The sequence below is a fragment of the Rosa chinensis genome, chromosome 1 (assembly GCF_002994745.2).
Source record: "Rosa chinensis cultivar Old Blush chromosome 1, RchiOBHm-V2, whole genome shotgun sequence".
Lineage (NCBI taxonomy): Eukaryota > Viridiplantae > Streptophyta > Magnoliopsida > Rosales > Rosaceae > Rosa > Rosa chinensis.
The window spans coordinates 32,248,658-32,271,616 of record NC_037088.1 but is presented as its reverse complement, the minus strand read 5'-3'; the positions used below and the strand labels follow the sequence as shown (position 1 = coordinate 32,271,616).

The 22,959-nt window shown below is 38.5% G+C and overlaps 1 protein-coding gene across 2 annotated transcripts; it reads left to right on the top strand.

Annotated features, from left to right (window-relative positions):
• The first annotated feature begins 13,016 nt into the window (after nucleotides 1–13,016).
• On the top strand, nucleotides 13,017–15,369 carry LOC121051852 (putative DUF21 domain-containing protein At1g03270). 2 transcript variants are annotated; one of them, XM_040515333.1, is made up of 7 exons: nucleotides 13,017–13,049; nucleotides 13,664–13,732; nucleotides 13,847–13,950; nucleotides 14,214–14,266; nucleotides 14,809–14,922; nucleotides 15,059–15,142; nucleotides 15,264–15,369. In XM_040515333.1, the coding sequence occupies exons 4-7, from the start codon at nucleotides 14,240–14,242 to the stop codon at nucleotides 15,309–15,311; spliced, it is 273 nt and encodes a 90-aa protein (XP_040371267.1). In that variant the 5' UTR covers nucleotides 13,017–13,049; nucleotides 13,664–13,732; nucleotides 13,847–13,950; nucleotides 14,214–14,239; the 3' UTR covers nucleotides 15,312–15,369. The 2 variants fall into 2 exon arrangements, with proteins under 2 accessions (XP_040371267.1, XP_040371304.1); XM_040515370.1 differs by lacking the exon at nucleotides 13,017–13,049 and adding an exon at nucleotides 13,426–13,456 and having other exon boundaries at nucleotides 13,617–13,732.
• Nucleotides 15,370–22,959: the final 7,590 nt, after the last annotated feature.

The following is a 22,959-nucleotide window of genomic DNA, read 5'->3' as shown; positions in this document are numbered from 1 at the left end:
GAAAGAAATTATTTAACCCAAAACCCAGATCAGGACTCTGGCTCCCACTCCTTGAATTTTAATGCGATATAAATTTATATAGTCAGAGCTGCCTCCTTTTCTCCTAGGGTTAGGGTTTCTGCAGTGTTTCTGTGCAATCATCAACAATGACTTCTGTTGATGCTATGGCTGCTTGGCTGGCTACTTCTCTGGCCATTGTTGAGGGGAGGAAGCAGGTCGACTTGCGACTGACACAGGGAAGGGGTCTGCAGCAAGCAGACATATTTTTGGTGGGAAAGCTGCTCATCACTCGAGAATATAAGACTCGATCCTTTCTGGGGATGTTTCGGAATGCATGGAGGGTACACTGATCTTTGCGTGTAGAGGAAGCGGAGGGGCAAAGGGTTCTTGTCACTCTGTCTGATGCTACAGATTGGGATCAGATCTAGAAGGGAGGTCTATGGGGTTATAATCACGCTCTAATTGCCCTAGCTTACTACGATGGCGTGGTTGACATTGAATCAGTCTCCTTCACCACATCATCGTATTGGATCACTTTGCAAGACATCCCCCCTGCGTTCCGTTCTGAGAGGGTGATGACCATGATCGGCTTTACTCTTAGTGATTGTAAGGAAATTGACAAACAGGCCAAGCAGGTTGGAAAGTTTCGAATCAGGGTGGAGATCCCATTTAACCGGCCACTATCCTTCCAACGGCGGTATTGGGTGGAGGATGAAGTAGAATTTCTCTGCAAGTTTAAGTTTGACAAACTCTTTGGTAGATGCTCGGTTTGTGGTTTGGTTAGGCCTCCCGTGCTCAAGGCCTCCTTTGGAAGAGAATGATGAGGCAGAACGCACTGTCCTGGGTGCGTCACAGGCGAGTTACTCTGTTTCACTGGAGACGCAGCCTGCTGGGCAACTTATCTCGACCTCGGGTTCAGTTTCAACTAGCACAGTGAATGCAGGAGTTCGAGCTAGGGTTTCTTTGGGAGGCAAGGACGTTGTTTTCCGTACTGTGCTTCCCAACTCTATGCTGGAGCGACTGCTCCATAATCCGGCAATGTTGATGCATCGACCTCGGCGTCAAGCTCAGATACGAGAACTGCCTGAGATGATGGTTGTACCTGACAGCATCATAGGAAAGAGGAGACTGAGGGAGAATGATGCTATTACTATCTCTCTAAAGAAGCTCAAATTGAGCCTTGCCATTGGAAAAAGAAATTTGAATCTGGAACCTGAATAGTTAGGTTTGGTACAGGTGCTGCAAACTGAGGAACAACCCCTCTAGGTGAAGAGAAAGAGGGGGAGACTTGTAGGTAGTAAGAAAAAGTTATCCTATGGGGAAAAGAAGAAAGCAAAGCAAGAGGACGAGACCAGGGTAAAGAAAAAGCTTCTCCCCCAGCTGGACAAGGTAAGTGGCGGATCAGGCTTCAATCTGAAAGGGAAGGAGCTACCTCTTCTCTAATTGCAATTTTATTTCCATCAAGTCTATGTGAAGGTGGTGAAGCTTCGATGTATCTTCTATGACGTTTCTAATCAGTGTTTGTACCACAATTGCGTGCCTGGCAAGCAAGGGTTAGTTGAATATTTCTTCCGTAGAAAGCAAGGTTTTGAACACTTTTAGATAGGCTTGTAAATCTGTGAGCGCATCAGAGACTTTAGTAGTTTGCTATAGATTGGATAGGGTAGTCATTTTTTAGCTTTGGCTTTTTTATGTAAGTTTTGTAAACTATGCCTTTTGGCTGTTGATCTATTGATATTCAACTTCTGTTTCAAAAAAAAAAAAAAGGACTCTGGTTCCCACTCTTCAATTATTAACCCCATCCTAATCTCATCAATAACATCCAAAAGAAGTCTAATCTCATCAACCACAATTTGGTAAGCACTGTGTCGTTTAAACATATCATTCCGAACTTCTTCATCTGCTCTGAATCCAAAACCATACTAAACATTTAGACTGCCACCAACATCGCCCAAGAGTCCCTGGCCACCACAACCCAATATTTGTTGAGCAAATCGGAGACCCGAACCGACCCAGCTTCTGAAACCTGCAAGCGGAGACGGAGGAAGAAGAAGCATCCCAAGTCCAGGACTTCTGATCATTGAAGGTGCTGTTGTGAAGAGGGTTGAAATCAGGGAAGGAAAAAAAAAAAAAAATCTTCCAATCATTTCAATGGACTCCAGGTGGAAGAAAAAAGATGATGAAATGCAAATGAAATCTTTGAATTTTTTGACAAGAAAACCAATATTACAGGGATGAGTCATGAGTGGGTGATCTTTGATTTAGCTTTAGAAGATGAAGAATGGTATGTGGACAAGGGATCATGAGGGACGAAGCTAGGTAGGAATGGAATTGAGGTTTGTGAGTGTACCTGCTACCTGGGCAGAAGAAGAGGGAGATGACGATGAGTTTATTTTTGGGTTCTTGACCAAAAGCACCAAAATGAGGCAAAGTTATCCCATTTACCCCAACAACAAATTTTTATTCCCACTTACCCTGTTTAAAGCAAAATAACAGTTTTGCCATTCACTTAATTAATTAATTACATCTGCCTCTATGTCTCTCTCCTCACTCCACGATCCTCTCTCTCTCTCTCTCTCTCATCGCTCCACGATCTCCAACTCAGCCGAGGTTCGACCTCTCTCCCAGGTTTCGCTGCAACTCGCAGGTGAGCTCGACTGATGTCGCTCTGCCAACGATCGTGTCCAACCGCAGCAACGCCTAGATTCCGTGTAACTCGCTGGTGAGCTCGACCGCATCCAACAGCCTCGCCGGTGAGGGTCGACTTTTGCCCGGATTCTGCTGCAGCTCGACTGGCGCTGACAATGACTACTTCGATGGCCTCCTGGAGGCCATTCCGTCTCTTTGGCGTCTTTGATGGCCTCCTGGAAGCCGCCGGTGCTCGACCCAGGCTGTGGCAGAGGAGAGAGGTGATGGGGTGCCCAGAGCTTTTCTCTGGGTGCCCAAATCTTTTTATTATTTTTTTTTTAAGTAACGGGACAGAAGGAAAGAAAAAAAGAAGTTTTGAATGTCCATTGCCCTCTAATAGACGTCTATTACCCCTCTAATAGACGTCTATTACCCCTCTATTGGAGGGCAATAGATGGCTATTAGGGGCAATAGACGTTTTGAATTTATGTAATCTCCTTGTTTTTTTTCAGTAATCAAAATTTTATTTGTCTAAATTTAGGGAGATTAGTTCTCATTCTAGCAACTGAAAGTCCTATTGGGGAGCAATAAACGTCTATTAGGGGGCAATAGAGGTCTATTGTACCTCTATTGCCCCACTATTAGGAGGCAATAGATGTCTATTGAGGTTAAAAAAAACTTTCAGACGAGATTTTCAGCAAATTCTGGTGGGCGGCAGCCAGTGACTGGAATTCGGCGACCGGTAACTGGAATCCGGCGAAAGTTGATTGGACTCCGGCGGCTGGTGATGCGGCTCCGGCGAAGTCTTCCATGGTTTCTCTCTCTGTCTGTGTCTCTCTCTCTCTAAGTACAAAGGGGTGAGGGTAAAATGGTATTAAAAAAAAATTAAAAACAAGAAAAAAATCTTAATGGGGTATTAGGGAATACCTCCTTTGAGTGTTTTGGGTAAGAGAGAATTAAAAAAACTTAATGGGGTAAGTGGGAAAAAAATCTCTAAAAATGGGGTAAATGGACAAAAACCTTTTATTTTTCTTATTAATTATTATTTTTTATAAATATTCTAATTGAGTTAACAGAGTTAAGTGTTAACTTGCTGTTAGTTAATAGGACAGGTGTTGAAATATAAGGCATGTGACAGAATTGGCATAGCAAAAGTCGGGACAAGTGTTTTTGATCTGTTGCCCACAGGAATGAGTTTTTCTGTTCGGATCTCTATATTTGCTCATTTGACCTTCTATGCTCTTTACACCTCCTATTTGTTTTTTAAAAAGTAAAATTTACTATCTAAACCTCTTTCAAGTACCTAACTTAACCTTACTTATAAATGGAATGTCCCAAACATTAAAGATGAGTTTAAATGCTCCCATAATTGTTTGTTTGCCAAAAAAAGAAAAATTGAAATAATTATTGAAAAAAAGTCATGATAACTAATTAGAAAATATTACCATAATTGTTTTCGAACCTAGATTTTCATGTTTTATGGTTATAAAAATTAATTTGCTCATTTAATTATTTTTATATAACTTTATCTTATATGCCGCTTCACAAGCATATTTGGTTTAGTTTACACTCAGTTTCATGATCTTGCAATACTAATGAGAAGAACATTTATCTAATATTTTTTCCTATCGCATCATAGTTTTGTTTTTGTATAATTCACCAAGTAATTTTGAATGCATTATCTTTTGAATATTTTTTCTCTTCCAAAGCTGTCATGAACAAATAAAATCATAAATGAGATTTGAAAATGGAAATGAATAATAGAAGTAATACAAATTGTGTTTCTATTATTATAAAGCTTGGAGAGAGAACAAAAATATATGTTTTTTCTTAATATTTTGTTGTCTGTAACAGTCTTGTCATATAAGTACATATATGTCATTTAATAATATAAAAATAGAGAAGGTCTAGTAAGTAGATTAGGAGGTCCCAATAGAAACTCTCAACAATTAAACAAAGGAAACATGTTAATCTATTATTTGTGCAAGCATTTGGCTTATGTCTGCAAGTCAATAAATTTTTTTCAGTGGGTCTGTAAGTCAATTAGTTTGATGACTTGATCTTTTTCTTCTTAATTGTACGTATATTTCTAATTATTTATAGGAGTTTCACATAGTAGGTATATGATTTCATAACTGATCAATTATGCCTTGTTTTAAGTATTACATGATGATTACTAACAGTAAATTGTAATAGGATTTTAATCATTTTTATATTGCTTAATCTATGTGTAGGGCGTTTCTAATAAAGCTCCTTAACCTAGCCGCGCGTGCGACCTAGGGTTTCCTCTTCTTCTTTTTGGAGATCAGCGTTACCGTCCATCCTTGTGCATGGATATTCTAAGTTGGAATTGTAGAGGCATTTGCAACACTACACCAAAAACGTTAACACACAACACTTTTTGCACAATGAAAAAAAAAAAGTGTTGTGTGATGAAGAAAAGTGAATCACACAACATGTTTAGTAAACTTACGTTGTATAAGGTGGTTAAAATTCTGAAGATTTTGTTTAGAAGGTTATTGCACAATAGTTACAAGAATCATCTGTTGTGTGAATCATAAAAAAAAATAGCGGCAGATTTCCCTCCTAGATCGACTCAAATTTGGCTCCAAATTGTACCCTAGATGCCACTAAATTGCACAACAATTTAGTTACTTGTGTTGTAGGATTATACTTGCAAATCATCATATAACGGTTTTTAATGTGCCATTGTGCAAGTGAGTGGCAAAATTTAGAGAAGTCCCCAAAATGGCATTCATCTCCCCCCCCCCCAAAAAAAAAGCAAATTTGGCTTCATTTGTTTGTCATGCTTGCAACTTCCTATAACATCATGAACTATTTCTGTTATGTGAATGAGAAATGCCTAGCCTAAGCGCCAAAACTGCCATTTTGATTGCACAAGAGGGAATTTTTCATCTTTTGTTTCCTCATCTATGTAGCAATTCAGACAACATAAATGTATCTATATGTTGTCTGAGTAACTAAAAAAAGAAAACAAAGTTATTGCTTAATGCCTTGGACAACTGAGGGCACACTTAAACAAAGTTGGTGCCTTTCCTGTTTTTCATGTCTGAGAGAAAACCCCGAGCTTTTCTTCACTTCAAGCAAAACCTAGAGCTCTGCTCACCATCTTCTCAAAAAACTTAGCCATCACAAATCACCATCTTCGCACCATCTTTTAATTCTAGATTAGGGTTCGAGTTGGGTTCAATTTGGGGGTTTTTCATTCTGTTGAAAATGGGGATTGGGTTCTCACCAATCGAGTTGGGTTACACTCGATTAGGGTTCGAGTTGGGTTCGATTTGGGGGTTTTTCATTCTACTGAAAAGGGGATTGAGTTATCACCAATCAAGTTGGGTTTGAGTTAAAGGAGGAGGAAATGGGGTTTCACGGGTTTAGGGATTGGTGCTCAAATCCATTCGATTGGTGAGTTAAATTTGAGATTTCATTGCTCTTATTCTTTGTCTTTGTTCTTTTGGTGCTCAATCCACTTCGGGTTTTAAATTTTGTGAAGAAGTTCATTGTCTTTGCTCTTTTGGTGCTCAAGAGCATTCGACTGGCTCAAGTTTATAACAACTTGTTTGTTGTTGTTGTTGGTGCTCAGGGTTTACTCCATTTGAGTTGGAAGAGCATTCGTTATGCTGAAATCTAGGGTTATTAGATTTGGGGTTTTGGCGAGTAGTAAACTGAAAGCAAAGGAGGTTCCATTCGATTTCATAACCTCTCTATCTCTTCTCTCAAGACACCCAATCTTCGTCCTCTTCATCCTTACCCACATGGCTAAAAGCACCAGTCGATGTCGATGTTGAAGCCAAAGCCTATCCTCCAGCTATTCCGGTGGGTAGATACTTTCTCATCTCTCACTTCATCTGCACACCAAATTGAGGTTTCTTTGCATTTCACTTTTTGGAGTTTCTTTCATATTGGGGATGAACATGATTCTCTTTGATATGCCAATTATATTTTTGGGCTTTTGATGTTCATAGTTTTCTGCAGGCTATTGAGCAGCTCAGGTTGTCGATTTGAAGGATTAGAATCCTTTTGAATAAGAAAGAGAAGCTCTGATTGTGTGGATTTCAAAATTGAATGTCTCTTTTTGAACTTGATTATTCAGAATAGGAAGATTATAATTTATCGTAATGAGTTTTGGTTTAGGAGTTTATCTTTCTTGTATATTAGTTTTCCTATTTTCTTACTTGATTCTGATTGCTTAGGTCAAGAATTTTGGTGACTTTCGCTTCAAGACTATGCTTGACAAGTTGATGGAAGAGTTTCTATGCCCTATATATAGAGGTATTTCATCTCGAATTTGTTATGAAATTATAATTAAACCTGCAAGTATTACATAAAAATTTGAACTAATAAAACATTCTTCTTTCTTGGGTGGGAATGTTATGTAGTTCTCTTTCCAGAAGTTGAGGAAGCCACATTGGATTTTCATCATGGTTCTGCAGTTGAAGAGTTTGGTAGGTACTACTTATCCATCTGCGATTTTGGATTTTGATAACTTCCTATTCTTTCCTTCATACTCTACAGAGTTTTAGTGAGTAATGTTGGGGCGTTGATATTTAAGAGGATAGTGAACTCTATTGCTTATTTCTTCTTATTACAATAACATACTTCAGATAGAGAAATAAAATCATTTTTCAAATAGCAGTTTGTTTGATTGTTTAGCTGATATGATTTCTCCTTATTTGACTTTTATGTATGTGTATTCTTTCCTTTCCTCTCTATTCTTAAGCGTTTATGGACCCACAGTGGCTTTGTACTAAGAAGTTACCTTGAATGTTTGCTTGGGTAACCAATTTACTGGTGGCTTTTTAATCTGGCTTGAAGAGTTGTTGTTTTTGTTACTCTTGTTGATGGTGCACCATCAGTAATTATGAATCTTTACATTTCTTTACTTAAGTTTACGGGTTGCAAGTACTGGTACCTTATTATTTTTATTTTTGATTTTGGCCCTTGTGATTGTTAGTTGAATTATTTGGTTAAACTGGTTCCTTGGTGAAGATTTTGTGAACTTTTTGGTGGTTATTGTTTGCAAATTTCTTGAGGGGGGGGGGGGGGGGGGGGGGGTGATTGTGATATCCTGCCCCCGACTTTGAAGCTTACTTGGATTATTGTCTTTGAGTTAGACTTTTTAAAATGTTATGTTCCTTAAATTTTGTGGGTTTTTTTGCTAATTAAATTTTCGGTTATATATATATATATATATATATATATATATATATTAGTATTTAAGGAAAACTGAATTAGGAGAGAATTGAGTCGTACTTTCATTGATAATAGGGGCCTCTTTATATAAAGGATTATAAGCATAGAGATAGAGTTGTACATGGAAACATAATTGTACATTAATTGGATATCTCCTAAGATTCTCCGAAAATATCTCTAATATAAACCCTATTTCAACTATAGCAAGTAACCTTGAGTTTGGGCCAGACACATATTCTGGATTTACTTGAACACTCCCCCTTGTGTCTCCCAAACGTGATGCTTCTCTCGTTGCCTCATGAAAAACCTTGCCGAGTAACAAAAACCCAGTGGGACAAAAATAACCTCGGTCGAAGGGGAAAAAGAGCACAACACACCCTTCACGTTTCGCATGGAATCCGTTGGCTATTCATAGGTGCGATTGCCCCTAGGAGCATAAAGAGTTTCTGTGACAGTAATTAAGGTGCCATTTGGCAAGTGGAACTTGGGCTATTCCATGTCCTTAAATTAATACTGATGGCCCAGCCATCGTAGTCACAAAAGTCATATGCTCATAATCAAAATGGAGTCATAGAGAACTCGAAATTTATTCATAAGCCAACAGAGTTACATCATTGTCTCTTTAACTAAACAAAATCTAATCCAAAATGATAGCTAATGCAAAACAATGGTAGTCGTCTAACTTCTTTCGGTAATTCCAAAATAAATGTGACCAGGTGAGTAGAGAGATGTCGGTGGAGCAAGGCTTGCTTAAATACCATTAATCTCATAACCTTTCTAGACATCACACTTACTTTGAGTGAGTCTCCTTTGAAGAAAAACTAAACCATTGACATTTACTACAAAAATGTATGGCAATTGCCTATTACATCTCTTGGAAAAATAAAGACTTAACCAGAATTGGCGATCTCTTGATCCCAGCCAAATTTGTAGTCTTCAACCCTTCACTCTAGATCATCTTCTTGATCTTCTTGTTCCATATAGTGACCTTCTCTTGCTTCACAATATGCTTTGTAGGCGGTGACAATTTCTTCACTAGCTCTACAAATGTGTGCCCAATGATCAGACACTCCACATCGAGAACATGCATCTCTTTGCTCAAACTCCATTCATTGAGGCGCTTTGAAAGCGTCATTTAGATGACTCTTAGTGTTGGTGGCGCCACCAACATGGCCAGAGGGGTTGTCTCTCTCTCTCTCTCTCTCTCTTTCCACGTTGACCTCTTTGGTTCCGTGTTCACCTATTTTGGCGATTACCTTCCTAAGTAGAGCGATTATATGGACCAGAACGTCCAAAAGTATTCCTAAGATTAGGGTTTCGCTCTTGGCACCCTCTCTTTTTGGGCGCGACTATAATTGGATTCCGGAATATGCTCTGTTCCCACGGATATCGAATTATAGTTCTTCATAAGGATGTTGTCATGCTTTTCAGCAACATTCATAGCTCCAATGAGCTCATGAAACCTTGAGATTCGTCTTACAGTAACATCGATTCGATAGTTCTTAGCAACCATCAATGCAGACACGGGGAAGGTAGAGAGAGTCTTCTCAATCAACATCGCATTTGTGATCTCTTTACCACAAATTTCCATTAAGGATTTAATGCGAAGTGCTTTCGAGTTGTAGTTAAGAACTGACTTGAAATCACAGAAGCGGAAGCTATGCCATCTCACTTCTAGGTCAGGAAGCAGGGAGTCACAGACGTTGCCAAATCTTTCATCTAGTGAGACCCACAGCCTTCTGGGGTCTTCTTCATTCATACACTCGTACTGGAGCGGATCATCCATATGACGAGTCATTAGGATGATGGCTTTCGCCTTATTTGCCTCTAAGGCTGCTCTATTGGCTTCCAAAGCTTGAGCTTGCTCAGCAGTTAGCACGTCCTGGCTAGGCTCGAGAATCGTATCTAGGATTCCATCGGCCTTGAGATGCTGGCGGACATCACGAACCCACCTGTGATATCCAGAGCCAGTTGTTCCTAATGGAGCAAAGTCCAATTTGTTCAGGTTACTCATCCTTAAAGAGAACAAGAAATTAGGGTTAGTTTCGGAGCGTAAAAGGCTACCACGAAAACGTACATATAAAATTTCTGAGCGTAGTTGCTCCCAAGAAATTAGGAATTTCTGAGTGTAATTGCTTCTAAGAAATTCAATTCCAAGAGGTATTGGATTAGATCGAAACAATGACGTAAGTGGTCGATCATAAATTCTCTACAAACTCTAAGTTTAGAGAACTCAACATGCTCCAAGATTGGAGTGAGTACGATCCCCCACAGTTAGGCTTAATTAGGTCTCTTCTATGATAAGAAAGGGGGATAGAACACTATGCCAAAAACTGCATCACACTACACTTTTTAGACAACGAAAAATTTTTTTCCGTTGTGTGATCACTGAAACTGCTTCACACAACAGGTTTAATGAGATTGGCATTGTATAAGGAGGTCGTACATCAATTTTTTTGGGTCCAAGATTATTGTACAATAGTTTTAAGGATTTGTCTGTTGTCTGAATGAAAAAAGAAATTCCCTCCCACCTTGCTCAAATTTGGTTCAAAATTTTGACTCAACTTGTACAACAGTATAGTTGTATCCGTTGTATGAGAGTAAATTACAAACTATCATACAACACATTTTTTATTTGTGTTGTGCAAGTTTGGAAGAAAAATAGATGTCCCTTAAAATGAGAGTCATTACCCCCAAACTGGTCAATTTTTGGGTGAAATGCTTGTAAGCTCCTACAACAGAATGAGCTATTTCTGTTGTGTGAATGTGAGATGGCAATCCTAGGCGGGAGAATTGAGTTTGTAATTCGCACTAGCTAGGCGGGAGACTTGCTTGTTGGGTCTCTAAATTTCAGGTGTAGACTATCAGACAACCAAAATTCATTTATGCGTTGTCTGAATTGATTATACAATGTAAAAAATTACATTTAATGCGCCTCTATCTATGCACATTGTCTCACACCTAGCCGTTTTCAAGACTTAGCTAGTCTTCCAAAAAAACTACAAAACCCATCTTCTAGCTTCTGAAAGTTGAACCCATCTTCTTCTTCTCTTAAAGAATCGAATCCATCTTCTTCTGGAAGCCCATCTTCTCCAAACACCATCTTCTGAAAACACTCGACTAGGTTCGATCTACTCAGACAAAGAAAAAAAAATTCACACTTCCCCTCTCTCATTTCACTTCTCTCTCTGCGATTCTCTGAGTCGCAAACCCTAACCTCTATTTTCTTCGATCTTCGATTTTCGGTTTTCAAGATGCGGGAGATTCTCCTGTCTCTACTCTCTCGACTTGAGATTGGGGTTCCATTCGTAAAGGAGGATTTCAGGTTCGATCTGTAAGAGGAGGGTTCTGTGTACTGAAAGAGGAGGTTATTTGCTCTACAGGTTCTCTGTAGTGGGAAGAAGAAGCTCATCAACGGAAATGAAGGCTGGGTCTTCAAAACTCCAGCAAAACTCGTAAAGTTCGTGGCCGAGACATCTAAGACGATGAGATCAAAATAGCGGTGCTCAAGCAACAAGATTAGGGTTTGGGAAAAGGAGGAGCGAAACGACTGCGTAAGGTCCTCCACCCATTTCGTCCGCCTACTCTCTGCATTCAGATTCAATTTCGGTAACGAAATTTCCTTACATTAGCAATTTTGTAGAAATTGAAAGTTGGGTTTCTAGACTTGAAACAGATCTAGAATTGAAAGTTGGGTTTCTAGACTTGAAACAAATCTAGAATTGAAAGTTGGGTTTCTGTAGAAACTGGGATTAAAATATTGTGTTCTGGTTAGAGTTGGTTTGTGTATTGGGTATGTGTATCTGTTTCTTGATTGGTGTTGCCTGGTATTGGGTATGTGTTCTGGTTAGGATGCTATTTTGAATGAAGATGAAGGCCTGAAACTAAAAAGGAGAAAAATTCCACCAGCTCTCAACCAGTTCACAAAGACAATTGATAAGAACCTCGGTATGTATTCCATCCTATTCTTTTTGTTTCGCATGTTTCGCACATAATTATTATCTCAGTATAATGGATTAGATTGCATTTTGCTGTTAATTTGTGATTGAGTATTCAATTCATGTGTGTTGTTATGTTGGAAGAGTGAGTTTTGGGTATTGTTGCTTTGCCAAATATCAAATTGTCGGAAGTCTGATCAGTGTTTTGATGCTGGAACCAACTATGCTTGAATTTGCTCTACTATACTTGCATTTTCTTCCCAATACTTGTATAGGCATTTTTGTTTTGTTTTCTGTAGAGTGAATTGTTCAGTGTTGTTGCTAGATAATTCCACTGTTTCGTAATAAGTTTTCTCCCCTGGTAGTTTCTTTTCCAAAGTTCATTGCAATTGTATTTCTATGCCCTTGTTAAAATTCAGGGTTATGGTAAACATGTTCATCACTACTAGAAAACTTGTCTTTTACGACGCATAAATTACGGCGTGCATTTCTTGCACTTCGTTACAGATTGTCTTTTACGGCGTGTTTCTATGTGCGCTGTAAAAGACTCCTCTTTCTGATCTTTTACTGCCTGCATATGGTGTGTGCCGTAAATGTCACATTATATTTACGGCGCACATTCATTGTGCGCCTTAAAAGACTTTTCTTTCTGATCTTTTACTGCATGTTTTTCATATGTGCCGTAAAAGACTTTCTAATTTAATCTTTTATGGCGCTTTTTGATGTGCGTCGTAAATGTCAAAAATTTTGACGAGCCCGCTATTATTTTTCGCTCAAATTCTAATTTCCCTCTATAGTCTATATTGGAAGTTTGCTATGAAAAGTTGAAAACCACGAGATTCGCCCTCCGCTCAGAAAAAAGGGGCGAAAAAAACTCTCCCAAAATGGAGGTGCTCTCTCTCGTCCTCCTTCTCTATCCATCATCGGTAACACCCAAAAATCCAAAATCACCTACCCATGTAATCGTCGGATCTTCCACTCTCTAATTTCTGATGGCGTTTCCCTACCCAAGCCTCACGCTCTTTCTCTACCCTCTCCATCGCCCTCTCTGCCTTCTCTCCCGTCGACAACTACACAGCGGCTCCACCGTGGACTCCACCTTCGATGATGGCCGCCGTTTCGTTTCGGACTCGTCCACTTCAGCTCGGTCAATTTCACTCAGAAACAAAAACCCCAATCCCAATTCCCCCCTAAATTTACCAAATCTTTAAGATTTTCCGGCGGCCATCCTAGCATGAGTTCCAGATCCGCGACCAGGGGATCCATATGGTACGATTCCATTTCCAGGGCTTCAATTCTTGTAATTTTGATTGGAATAGTTCTCAGTTCCATTTACCAATCTTTCATAGATGTCTGTTTTTGATAACGTTGTATCCACGTGCTGTCCGTCTCTTGTTTGTGCACATGCCACAGTGGTGAGGAAAAGTCAAATCATTGATGGGGATTTTATTAGTTTTGTTGCTTCCTGAACGAAAAAGATTGAAAATTTAGGTGCAGAGGAATCCACAGTGCAATTTATATGCTGATTTACGAATTGGGTTGGGAGAATATTAACTTCTCTAAGTGAACCTAAACTCCTGCCTGTCAAAACCAGTGCATAACCTTTTTGTGGCCTTGCAAGATTGGATTTGAAGAGCAATATTACTTTAATCATTGATGAATCTGGGGTTGACTATGTATGATTTGTTTATGTTAGGCTCACACTGGAATTTGATGTCAGTCTTGTTTTAATACTAATCAAACTCAGCAGAGACTTTAAAGCCAAATAATCACATATGGTATCTTTGAAGAGAATCTATTTAATTTAAACTAGTTGTTGATAAATGATTTCCACAGGTCTTCTCTTGTCTACGTGACTGTGCTTAACTTGCTTAAACTTGTAGGGAGCTGGTTGAAATCGGAAGCAAGAGTTCATGGCTGACCTTGATGATTATGGACAGCCACAGATTCAGGTTTGTGAACTTTCTCCGGTCCTTGAACTAGAATGAAGTTGCTTTTAGTGTAGCTCACTACCTCTATTTGTTTATCAAGAAGTTTCTGATATGCATTTGTTATGATTATGGAAGGGGAGATTTGCTGCAATGGTCGTCTGTTGGCTTCTGGGAAATGGGTGCCTTTTTCCTGGAACAGTGTGCTTACACTCCAAGATTACTATGTTGCCTTGTTCCCGGTAACTTTTGTATCCCTGAAAATTTCTTTTAATTAATTAGCAGAGCAAATGATCTCCAAAATCCCAAAAAAATTACCAGTATCCAGTTTAGTATGTTAGCTTAGTGTCTATAAAATTTCATTGATATCTGAGTAGTATAGGTTAGGTTTTTATTTTCGTTTTGGTTTCTGGTCAGAGTAGTGAATCTGTTTTGTGTTCATTAGTTTAGTTGTTATTTAATCTTCTGTACGTGTTCATTAAAATTTCATGTTGCTTCTGCATAGGTGATTTTGGGTTCGCAGCATAGCGTATGTGGACAATGCCAAAGCCCAACATGGTAAGTTAATTGCTTACTTAAGATGCAATTTGTCTAACTTAGACCAACTTCATGACTTGAATGAACCATAATAATTGTCTAGAATTATCTCGCATGTGGGGTTTGAAATAAACATAATTGGTTCTCTACTTTACATCAATATGTGGTTGTCATTGCTGCACTTTTACATTGATTGTTTTGAAGTTCATATTTTGGCTTTCTTCCAATACTCAGATTGAAGCAGGGAAATGATCACTTGAAGGCTCAAATAGAAAGTTTTTTAAGGGGATTTCTGGAACAGATGAGTTGGGATGACTTTTCCCATACTAGAATACAATCACCCCAGGCTTCAGTGATTGCATTTGTACTCGTGTGTATCTTGATTTTGCTAATCTTGTTATAGATTAGTGTAGTCTCAATTGTTGCTATAATCCTCTCTGTGACTTTTGTCCTGTTTTTCAGAGAGCTAAGTTTATTTTCATGATTTGGCATTGTGGTTCTAACCTTTATATGCGTTTGTGGATGGGGCGAATCAGAATTTGATTTGGAGTTTGCTTTTTCAGGTTATTCCACAAGCAATATGCATTAGATATGGATTTGCTGTGGGTTCCAACTTTGTATGGCTTGTCCGAATTTTGATGATTATTTGCTACCCAATGGCTTATTCAATTGGAAAGGTATTCTTAGATGAATAATAGTTGAAAATGTTTCTCTCCTATGCACCTTGTCTTTTAGTTTTTCAATAAATGTATATTGCTGATGCTGTTTGATTTGACATGTAATTGTTGATACTAAGAAACTGTATGTTTCCAGATATTGAACTCTGTTCTGGAACATAATGAAGCATTATTTAGGCGAGCTAAGTTTAAAGCCCTCGTCTCCATCCAAAGCAAAGAGGTAAAGTGAATTCCATGTACAACCAATATGGTATCACTTGGGTGAGACCATTGAATTTATTTCTTTGTAATTGTCAACATAGTTCACACTTTTAACAACTCTATGGATTAATTGTCAATAGATTGCTTCAGAAAGACTCAAGCAGAGAGTATTTGACATCACTTGTTGATCTTCAGGTGAAAAGCTGATTTGAAACTAGCATGTGAGCCATACTTACAGAAATTCTCTACTTTGTGCACACCAAATTATATCCTCAATTTTACTCTTTTCCTTAAATGCTTTCTTGTATCAAGTTCTCAATTTGGTACATATGACGTTGTGTTTTGGTATGAAAAGTCTGATTTGAAATACACTCTTGTGTCACGTTCGTTGAGTCAAACTTGGAACCAAAACTTTCATTATTGGGCCTATATTAAAACAAAGTTCTTTTCTTTCTCTTTTCTACACCCTTTTGAATTTTACGACTGCTGATATACATGTTCAACATACTTGCTGACTCCTTTCCTGCCTTGCAAAAAAAAAAAAAAAAAACTGATTTTTGATTTACCCTGCACTATGTTTTGAAACAAAGCTTCTCAATTGTGGAATTCACTTGAAGCAAAGCTTCGTTCTTTGACTACAGCTACATTGAAGTTACGAGTTTACGAACTCAAAAATAGATCACTCAATGAAGGTTTGCCTGTATTAATAACTATGACGTTTTAGCCTTGGCCATTTACCAAAAGCCTTGGCAATGACTTTCTGATCTGAACAAAATCTTTTAGCTGTGCACAGTTGGTCATTTTCCCTTTTTTTTTCCTACAAGAGTTTGCTTACAGTAAAGAGACTTTACATGTTAAGTTGATGCCAATTTCAGTTTTTGCTAATGAAAAAGCTGATCTCTCATACTTTCGAATCAAAGTATGGGTAAACTTTTCATTTGTTTTAAGTCTAATTCTTTATCTGATTACCCTTTTACTCATGGTTTGTGAACTCGAATTTGTATGTTGTCAAAAGTCTAGCTATGCCTATGAAAACCAACCATTACTTCAATGTACAAGGTTTATATATATGTTTACTGATTTGGCTTTTCATTAAATTTTATATGGATATTTACTTGAGATCAAATTTTACTCCCTGATCATGCCCCTTGTTATTCGCAAAATGATTAACTAATCTTTTTGATATAATAAACTGATTTCAATGGGAGAGGAGAGGCGGCAACTAATGCACCCAAGCGGATATTGATCAAGTGCGAAATGAGTGGGGGAAGTTTGTTGTCAACACATATGTGCATGAGCCATGAAGTAGCGCGCTTTTTGCTGGTCCATTTTTGCTAAGGAAAGCATCTTTTTATGTGCTCATTGTCATGCACCATGTGTTGCATGTTTTGGAACAATGGATATATATGTATTAGCTTTTTGATGTCCCAAGTAGATGAGCATGCACTAAAATGCTTTTCTTGTTTAAAATGTTGGGTTCAATGATTAGTGGTTTGCAATGTTTATATTTGATGGTTTGCAATGTTTATATTTGGTATGTAAATGGATCAAATGCACAATTTAATTCAGGAATGGGATATGTTCAAATAATCAGATAACATAACAAATATAATGATAACTGCCTGTTGTCTGAATGACCAAAAATGGGGACATATCACACTGCAATCATTCATATCATACATCGGTTTTTAACAAATCACTGTCTTCTAATCTACACTCACACAACAGAAGCAATTAAACTCTGTTGCCGCAAAGTTAATCAGACAACAGAAGAAATTGAATTATGTTGTCCCAAAGTTAATCAGACAACAGATATAGTCCAAGAACTGAAGTTTGAATATCAGTCAGACAACACACAAAATAAAAGTCCGTTGTCTGAGAAGCTCAACATACAACAGCTTCAAAACTAGCACTGTTGTCTGAAGGCAGCGCCGCAACTGCCGCGCAGGTGCGCTTGGCATCTGCCGAGCCACCTGCCGAGCCATTTGCCGAGTATCACACAACACGTTTAACACATAAACGTTGTCTGTATGTTTCTCAGATAACTGTGTTCCACCGTTGTCTGAATTTTTAACAGACAACGGCTCGGTCTACAACGGTAGCACTCCAAATCAGACAACAGTTTCTGTCTGTCGTCTGATACGTTTTTTGGCATAGTGGAAGATGGGATGTTGCAAGTCCTCGAAAAAGAAGAGAAATTAAATTAAAAAAAGGGAACGTTTAGTAAAAAATACCTCGAAATAGGTTGCTGGAAAATTTGACCGGAAAAAGTGGTCGAAAAGTCGCCAGAAAGTTGTCGGAAAAGGAGTTGACCGAGTGTTGACCGGAGGGCTGACTTGGCAGTAGGTCCTGCTGCTGACGTGGTAGTGGGTCCTGCTGATGACGTGGCAGTGTTGACGTGGGGGCGGGTCCTTGGGCTGGTGTCAGCGGGCTTCTGGGCTTGGGTCAGTGGGCTTTTGGGCCTGTTCCTATTTTTTTTTTTTTTTTTTCTGGGTTGGGGTTCCTTTCTTCTCTTTTTCTTTTCTTCTTTTCTGCCGGTTCAAGATGCAACTGCTCAGGTCGCCGGTTTATATCTTTTTAGGTCGGTTTTGGACTTTTTCTTCCCGTTCCTGAAACTTCAGATCAAGGGGCTTCTACTACCAAACTTTGGTGGAAATTGGAGGTCCGAAAGATGGTGAACCGGTGGAATATTTGCTACGAGTTGTATGGGGCTTTCGGTGGCCAGTTCGGTAGGTTTCTGGCCAGTTCTTGGGGTTCCTCCGCCTGTTCTGGACTCCTGGAATCGAGTTCTTCAAGGTGTGAGGTGGAGGCAGAAAAGGATTCAAGGTTTTGTATTCGGATTCAAGGTTTTTAGCTTCTTGAATCAGGGTTTGGCTATTTGTTTCAGGGTTAGGACTTCGTGCTGATAACGTGTTTAAGGAAAACTGAATTGGGAGAGAATTGAGTCGTAATTTCATTGATAATAGGGGCCTCTTTATATAGAGGATTACAAGCATAGAGATAGAGTTGTACATGGAAACATAATCGTACATTTATTGGATATCTCCTAAGATTCTCCGAGAATATCTCTAATATAAACCCTATTTCAACTAGAGCAAGTAACCTCGAGTTTGGGTCAGACATATATTCTGGATTTACTTGAACAATTAGATATTTGTTTTTTATCTATTGTTACTTTTTATTTATTTTTGTAATTGTTAAGAGATAAGAAGGTGTGGGTTTGGTTGCTGACGGTGAGGGAAGAGGAAAGAAAGAGAGAGATGGAGACTAGAAAGAAGAGGAAGAGAATGGGAAAAGAAAAGGGAGAAGAGGGAGATGAAAAGAGGAAGAAGAAAGAAAAGAGAGGGGAGGGGAGATCGACTAATTGAAAAAGAAAGAAGAATGAGAAGTAGAAAGGGGGAGACGGAGAGGGATTGAGAAGAGAGAGTTTGAGAGTTTGGGGTTTTCTCAAACGCTGCTATTGGGTATTTCTAGATTAGAGGAGAGTGAAGCTATAGAATTGTATGAGTTTCGACTGAGTGTTGGAAGACAAAGAAGAAGGATGAACGATTGGGAATGAGAGTCTGATTTTTCTGCTCTTGGAACTGAACTGTGGGAAGGCAAAGGGAGGAAATTTTCAGAAGTGAAGGGTTTCCATTCGGGTTGTTTAGCTTCTACAGTTATCTTGCTGTAAGTGAGTGACTCCATATCTGAAATTATGCTTTTCTTGATTGTATACTTTTCTTTATGTTCTTTATGGAAGTGGTCTTGTGATTGTGAGGCTATGATATTTGGTTTGGGTGGTTCCATTTCTCACTGAACCTTGTTCTAATTTCTTCTGGCATTTGTTCTTGAGGGTTTGGGCTCTGTACTAATATCACTCTTTGGTTTAAAGGTCTTGAAATCTGACTTTATCAGTTAGTTTTGAAAACCATTTAGCTAGTTCTTACTTATTTAGTTGCCCATTTGTTTTGCTGAGAAAGTTGTCCAAATGTGGGTGTTGTTTTGTGCATGATCATTATGTCTACTATGTTGGTCGTACTTCACTGATTTGATTGTTTTGTTAATTGGTCAGGGTATTACGTTATTAGCTGTTTATCGATTTGGGTGATGAGGAGTAGTTTTTATTTGATTTAAGCAAACCATTTGCTTATTTTTTTGAGTTGATTTTCTTTACTCTGTCAAAGAACTAGTTTTGGCAAATTGTATTTCCTTTAGTGTGAAATCTAAGCTTTTGTTTTAATTAATTTAGTTCTTAGAATTTGTTTGCTTCTTGGTTGGTTATATATGCAATTGTTGTTTGTTTTCTTTTCTTTGATGTCCTTGTTCTAAATTGATGTTTGAGGAAAAGTTGGGTTTAAAGTTGTTTATTTATTCTAGTTAGAATTAATAGTGATTAGCTGTAGTATTTTTGATTGTTTAGCATGCACCATCTTGTAAAGCTATTTTGGGACAGGTTGTCGATTATACTATGAAAAGTAGATTAATTTACCATTCTGACTTAGACAAAAGAGAAGTAGAGAACCTGTTATTTCTTTCCCTTTATTTGATCTTTATGTTCTGCCTGTGGTCTTGCAATTATCTATGTTGAGAGCTTTTTGAGAATATACATTCTTGTTATATTTGTGAACCGTGTTAGTCTTTTTAGAAGCTTCCGTTCGTTAATGTCACTTACATCAGATTCGTTCTTTTCTTCCTGCTTTTGTTGTTGGGTCTTAAGGGTCTCAGCTTATGGCTTCTGGTGGTTAGTAGTGAAATCAGATCTCTGAAATGTGATGCTTTTGTGTACTTGTTCATCTGTAAGGAGTAGGAAATAGTTCCAGTCTTGATTAGTTTCAGTCTTGCTTTTGTGAAATATAACTGCTTTTGCGTGATCTGTTGTGTATGTGGTGAGAAGACTGCTCCATGCATGGCTAGTATTTTGCATTCTACATATTGATAAGCCCCTTCTTGACAAAGGGGACCAAAACCAAGTTTGTCTTTGGAAGCCCAGCCAAATCTGCAGAGGCCCTTTTCAAGATAGTATAGTTTCTATCTATCTGACATTGCATGATTTGATCAATAGGGGTTTCTGTTGAGTATATCCCCTTTTATAGAGTTGGTTGATTTGAAGTTAAAATTTCACATGATGTTGTAGGTACATTTATGCTGAGCATGTTTCTATACAATATGGAGGTTTGAGTGTAGATTACTGTGAGTGCAACCCATAATTCACGATTGCTGATCCGGTCGCTGAAGTAACCATCAAACTTGGGACAAAGAAGACTCTGGGAATTATAATTTATGAGGTTAGATTGCTTCTTCTTTGTTGTTCTATTATTATTTGATATATCCTATCTATTTGCATTCCTAGCACAAAATTTATAGTCCACGACTCGGGGCCTGTTTGGCAATACTTTCAGGCTTTTAGTGATGGTAAAAAAGCTTTCAAATACTCTTCATAGCTTTTTGGAGTGGTTTGAAAGTTGGAAGAAATAGCTTATGGTGCTTTCATATATAAAATGATTGATTGTTTCATTAAGAAATGTTCACGGTGCATTTACATGAAGCGCCTGCACTTTATAAAAAAAAAATTATTAAATAAAATTATGTTAGTGAGAGAAGGCACTTTTATAAAAGCACTGCCAAACAATCCCACTCATGCATGTCTGATGATGAATCAAAGCTTACATTATTGAATTGGATGTCAATAAATTGCTGAAGTGCACCATCATATGGGAACTCTGTAGTTGGGTGGGATGTGAGTTATGGAGCTGAATTTGTTCATGTTCCTGACTCTATACTGATCATTCAAACAGCCACAAAGATGACTCCAACTGATGAACCATTAAAAGGGATTTCATAGTTTGTTGGAGCTTCAACAGGAACTTGGAATCTTAAAATCCCTGTTAAAGACACACTAAGTGATGGTCATGGTCATAATTCTCCTCCTTCGAGACCTTAACTTCTTATGTAAAAATATGAGTCTGGTTTAAACACCACTTCTGTAATATGTAAAGTTATAACATTTTCAATTAATGTTTCTTAGCTTATGATTATGACTGTTTTACATACCAAAATTTCAATGCAAACCCACAGCATCACGCGGGGAGTATTGGTTAGATTTCTCATTTGATGGTTTGCAATGTTTGTATTTGATGGCGTACTCTCTAATTTAGGAATGAGATGTTCAAATGATTGCACAACAGATTAGATATAGATGATTGCCCGTTGTCTGAATGGCAAAAAATGGGACAGAAACACATTGCAATCATTCATATCACACATCGTTTTTTAACAAATCAGTGTCTTCTAATTTATACTTAGACAACTGAAGTAATTGAACTCTATTGTCCTAAAGTTAATCACACAACAGATATAGTCCAAGAACTGAAGTTTGAAGATCAATCAGACAACAGACAAAATAAAAAAAATGTTGTCTGACACGCTTAACATACAATAGCTTAAAACTAGCACTGTTTTATGAAGACAGCGCCTCAACTGCAGCATAGCTGCGCTTGGCATCTGCCGAGTAATCACACAACAGTTATAACACATACATGTTGTCTGTGTGTTTCTCACACAACTGTGTTCCACCGTTGTCTGATTTTTCATCAGATAACTGCTCACTCTCGAGCGGTGAGACTCTAAATCCCACAACAGTTTTCTACCGTTGTCTGATAAGATTTTTGGTGTAGTGATATACCACTACTCTGAGGGCTTTGCGTGATTTGATCGCTCAAAATCAACCTCAAATAATCTTCTTATGTGAGACAAAGATCAGTCAGATTGGGGATTTTAAGGCCCTGCATCGTGAATTAGGGTTTGCGCACTACAAGGAGGTCCTGAGTGATGGACAGTCTGGGGGTTTGGGTTTCTTTTGGACGGAGGATATTACGGTGCAAGTACGTACCTTCTCGGCGCATCATATAGATTTGGAGGTTAGTTCTGGACCTGGTGAACCGCGTTGGAAGCTTACAGGCTTCTATGGCTATGCCAGAACTTATGAGCGTGACCTGTCTTGGCAACTTATCAGAGATCTATGTGATTTTGATTCTCTTCCTTGGGTCATCATTGGGATTTTAATGAAATTTTGAACAATGCAGAGAAAACTGGAGGTCTAATCCGTCCTGAAAGACAAATGCGTGGCTTTAGGGAGGCCTTGAGTTATAGTGAGTTGATTGATTTAGGGTTCCAGGGTGCTAAAATGACTTGGTGGAATTCTGAGACTCAACTCCGATTGGATCAAGCGGTGGCTACGGCAAGTTGGAGTGATGTTTTTGGATTTTCTAGGGTTAAGCATCTTGCTCCTAGTGATTCTGATCACACACCCATATTGCTTCAAGCTAGCAGTATGCCGTTGCCAAAGAGACCAAGAAGACATAGATTCAAATTTGAATCTTTTTGGCTCCAACATGAGGAGTGTGATCCTTTGGTGCTAGAGAAGTGGCAAACTGATTTTGAAGGAATTTCAATGTTTGCTTTGACTAGAAAGATCATGTGTACAAGGCATGCCCTGGAATCTTGGCAGCAACAAACCTTCTGATTTCGGTAGCAACAAATGATTGAAGTTCGAGGGCGATTGGAATTCTTGATGGGAGAGCAGTTGACCGTGGAACTTCATGAAGAAAAGAAAACTCTTATGGCTTCACTGCAAGACCTGTTATCACAAGAAGAGGCCTTTTGGAAACAACGAGCTAAGGTAATATGGTTGCAAGAAGGTGACCGAAATAGTGGTTTTTTTCACCGAAAAGCAGTTAATAGAAAGAGGAAAAATGCTCTTTTGGGTTTGTTTGATGCTGAGGGAATTTGGATAGATGATGATGTTGGTATGGAAAGTGTGGTGACTTCTTACTTTTCAAAAATGTTTACTTCCTC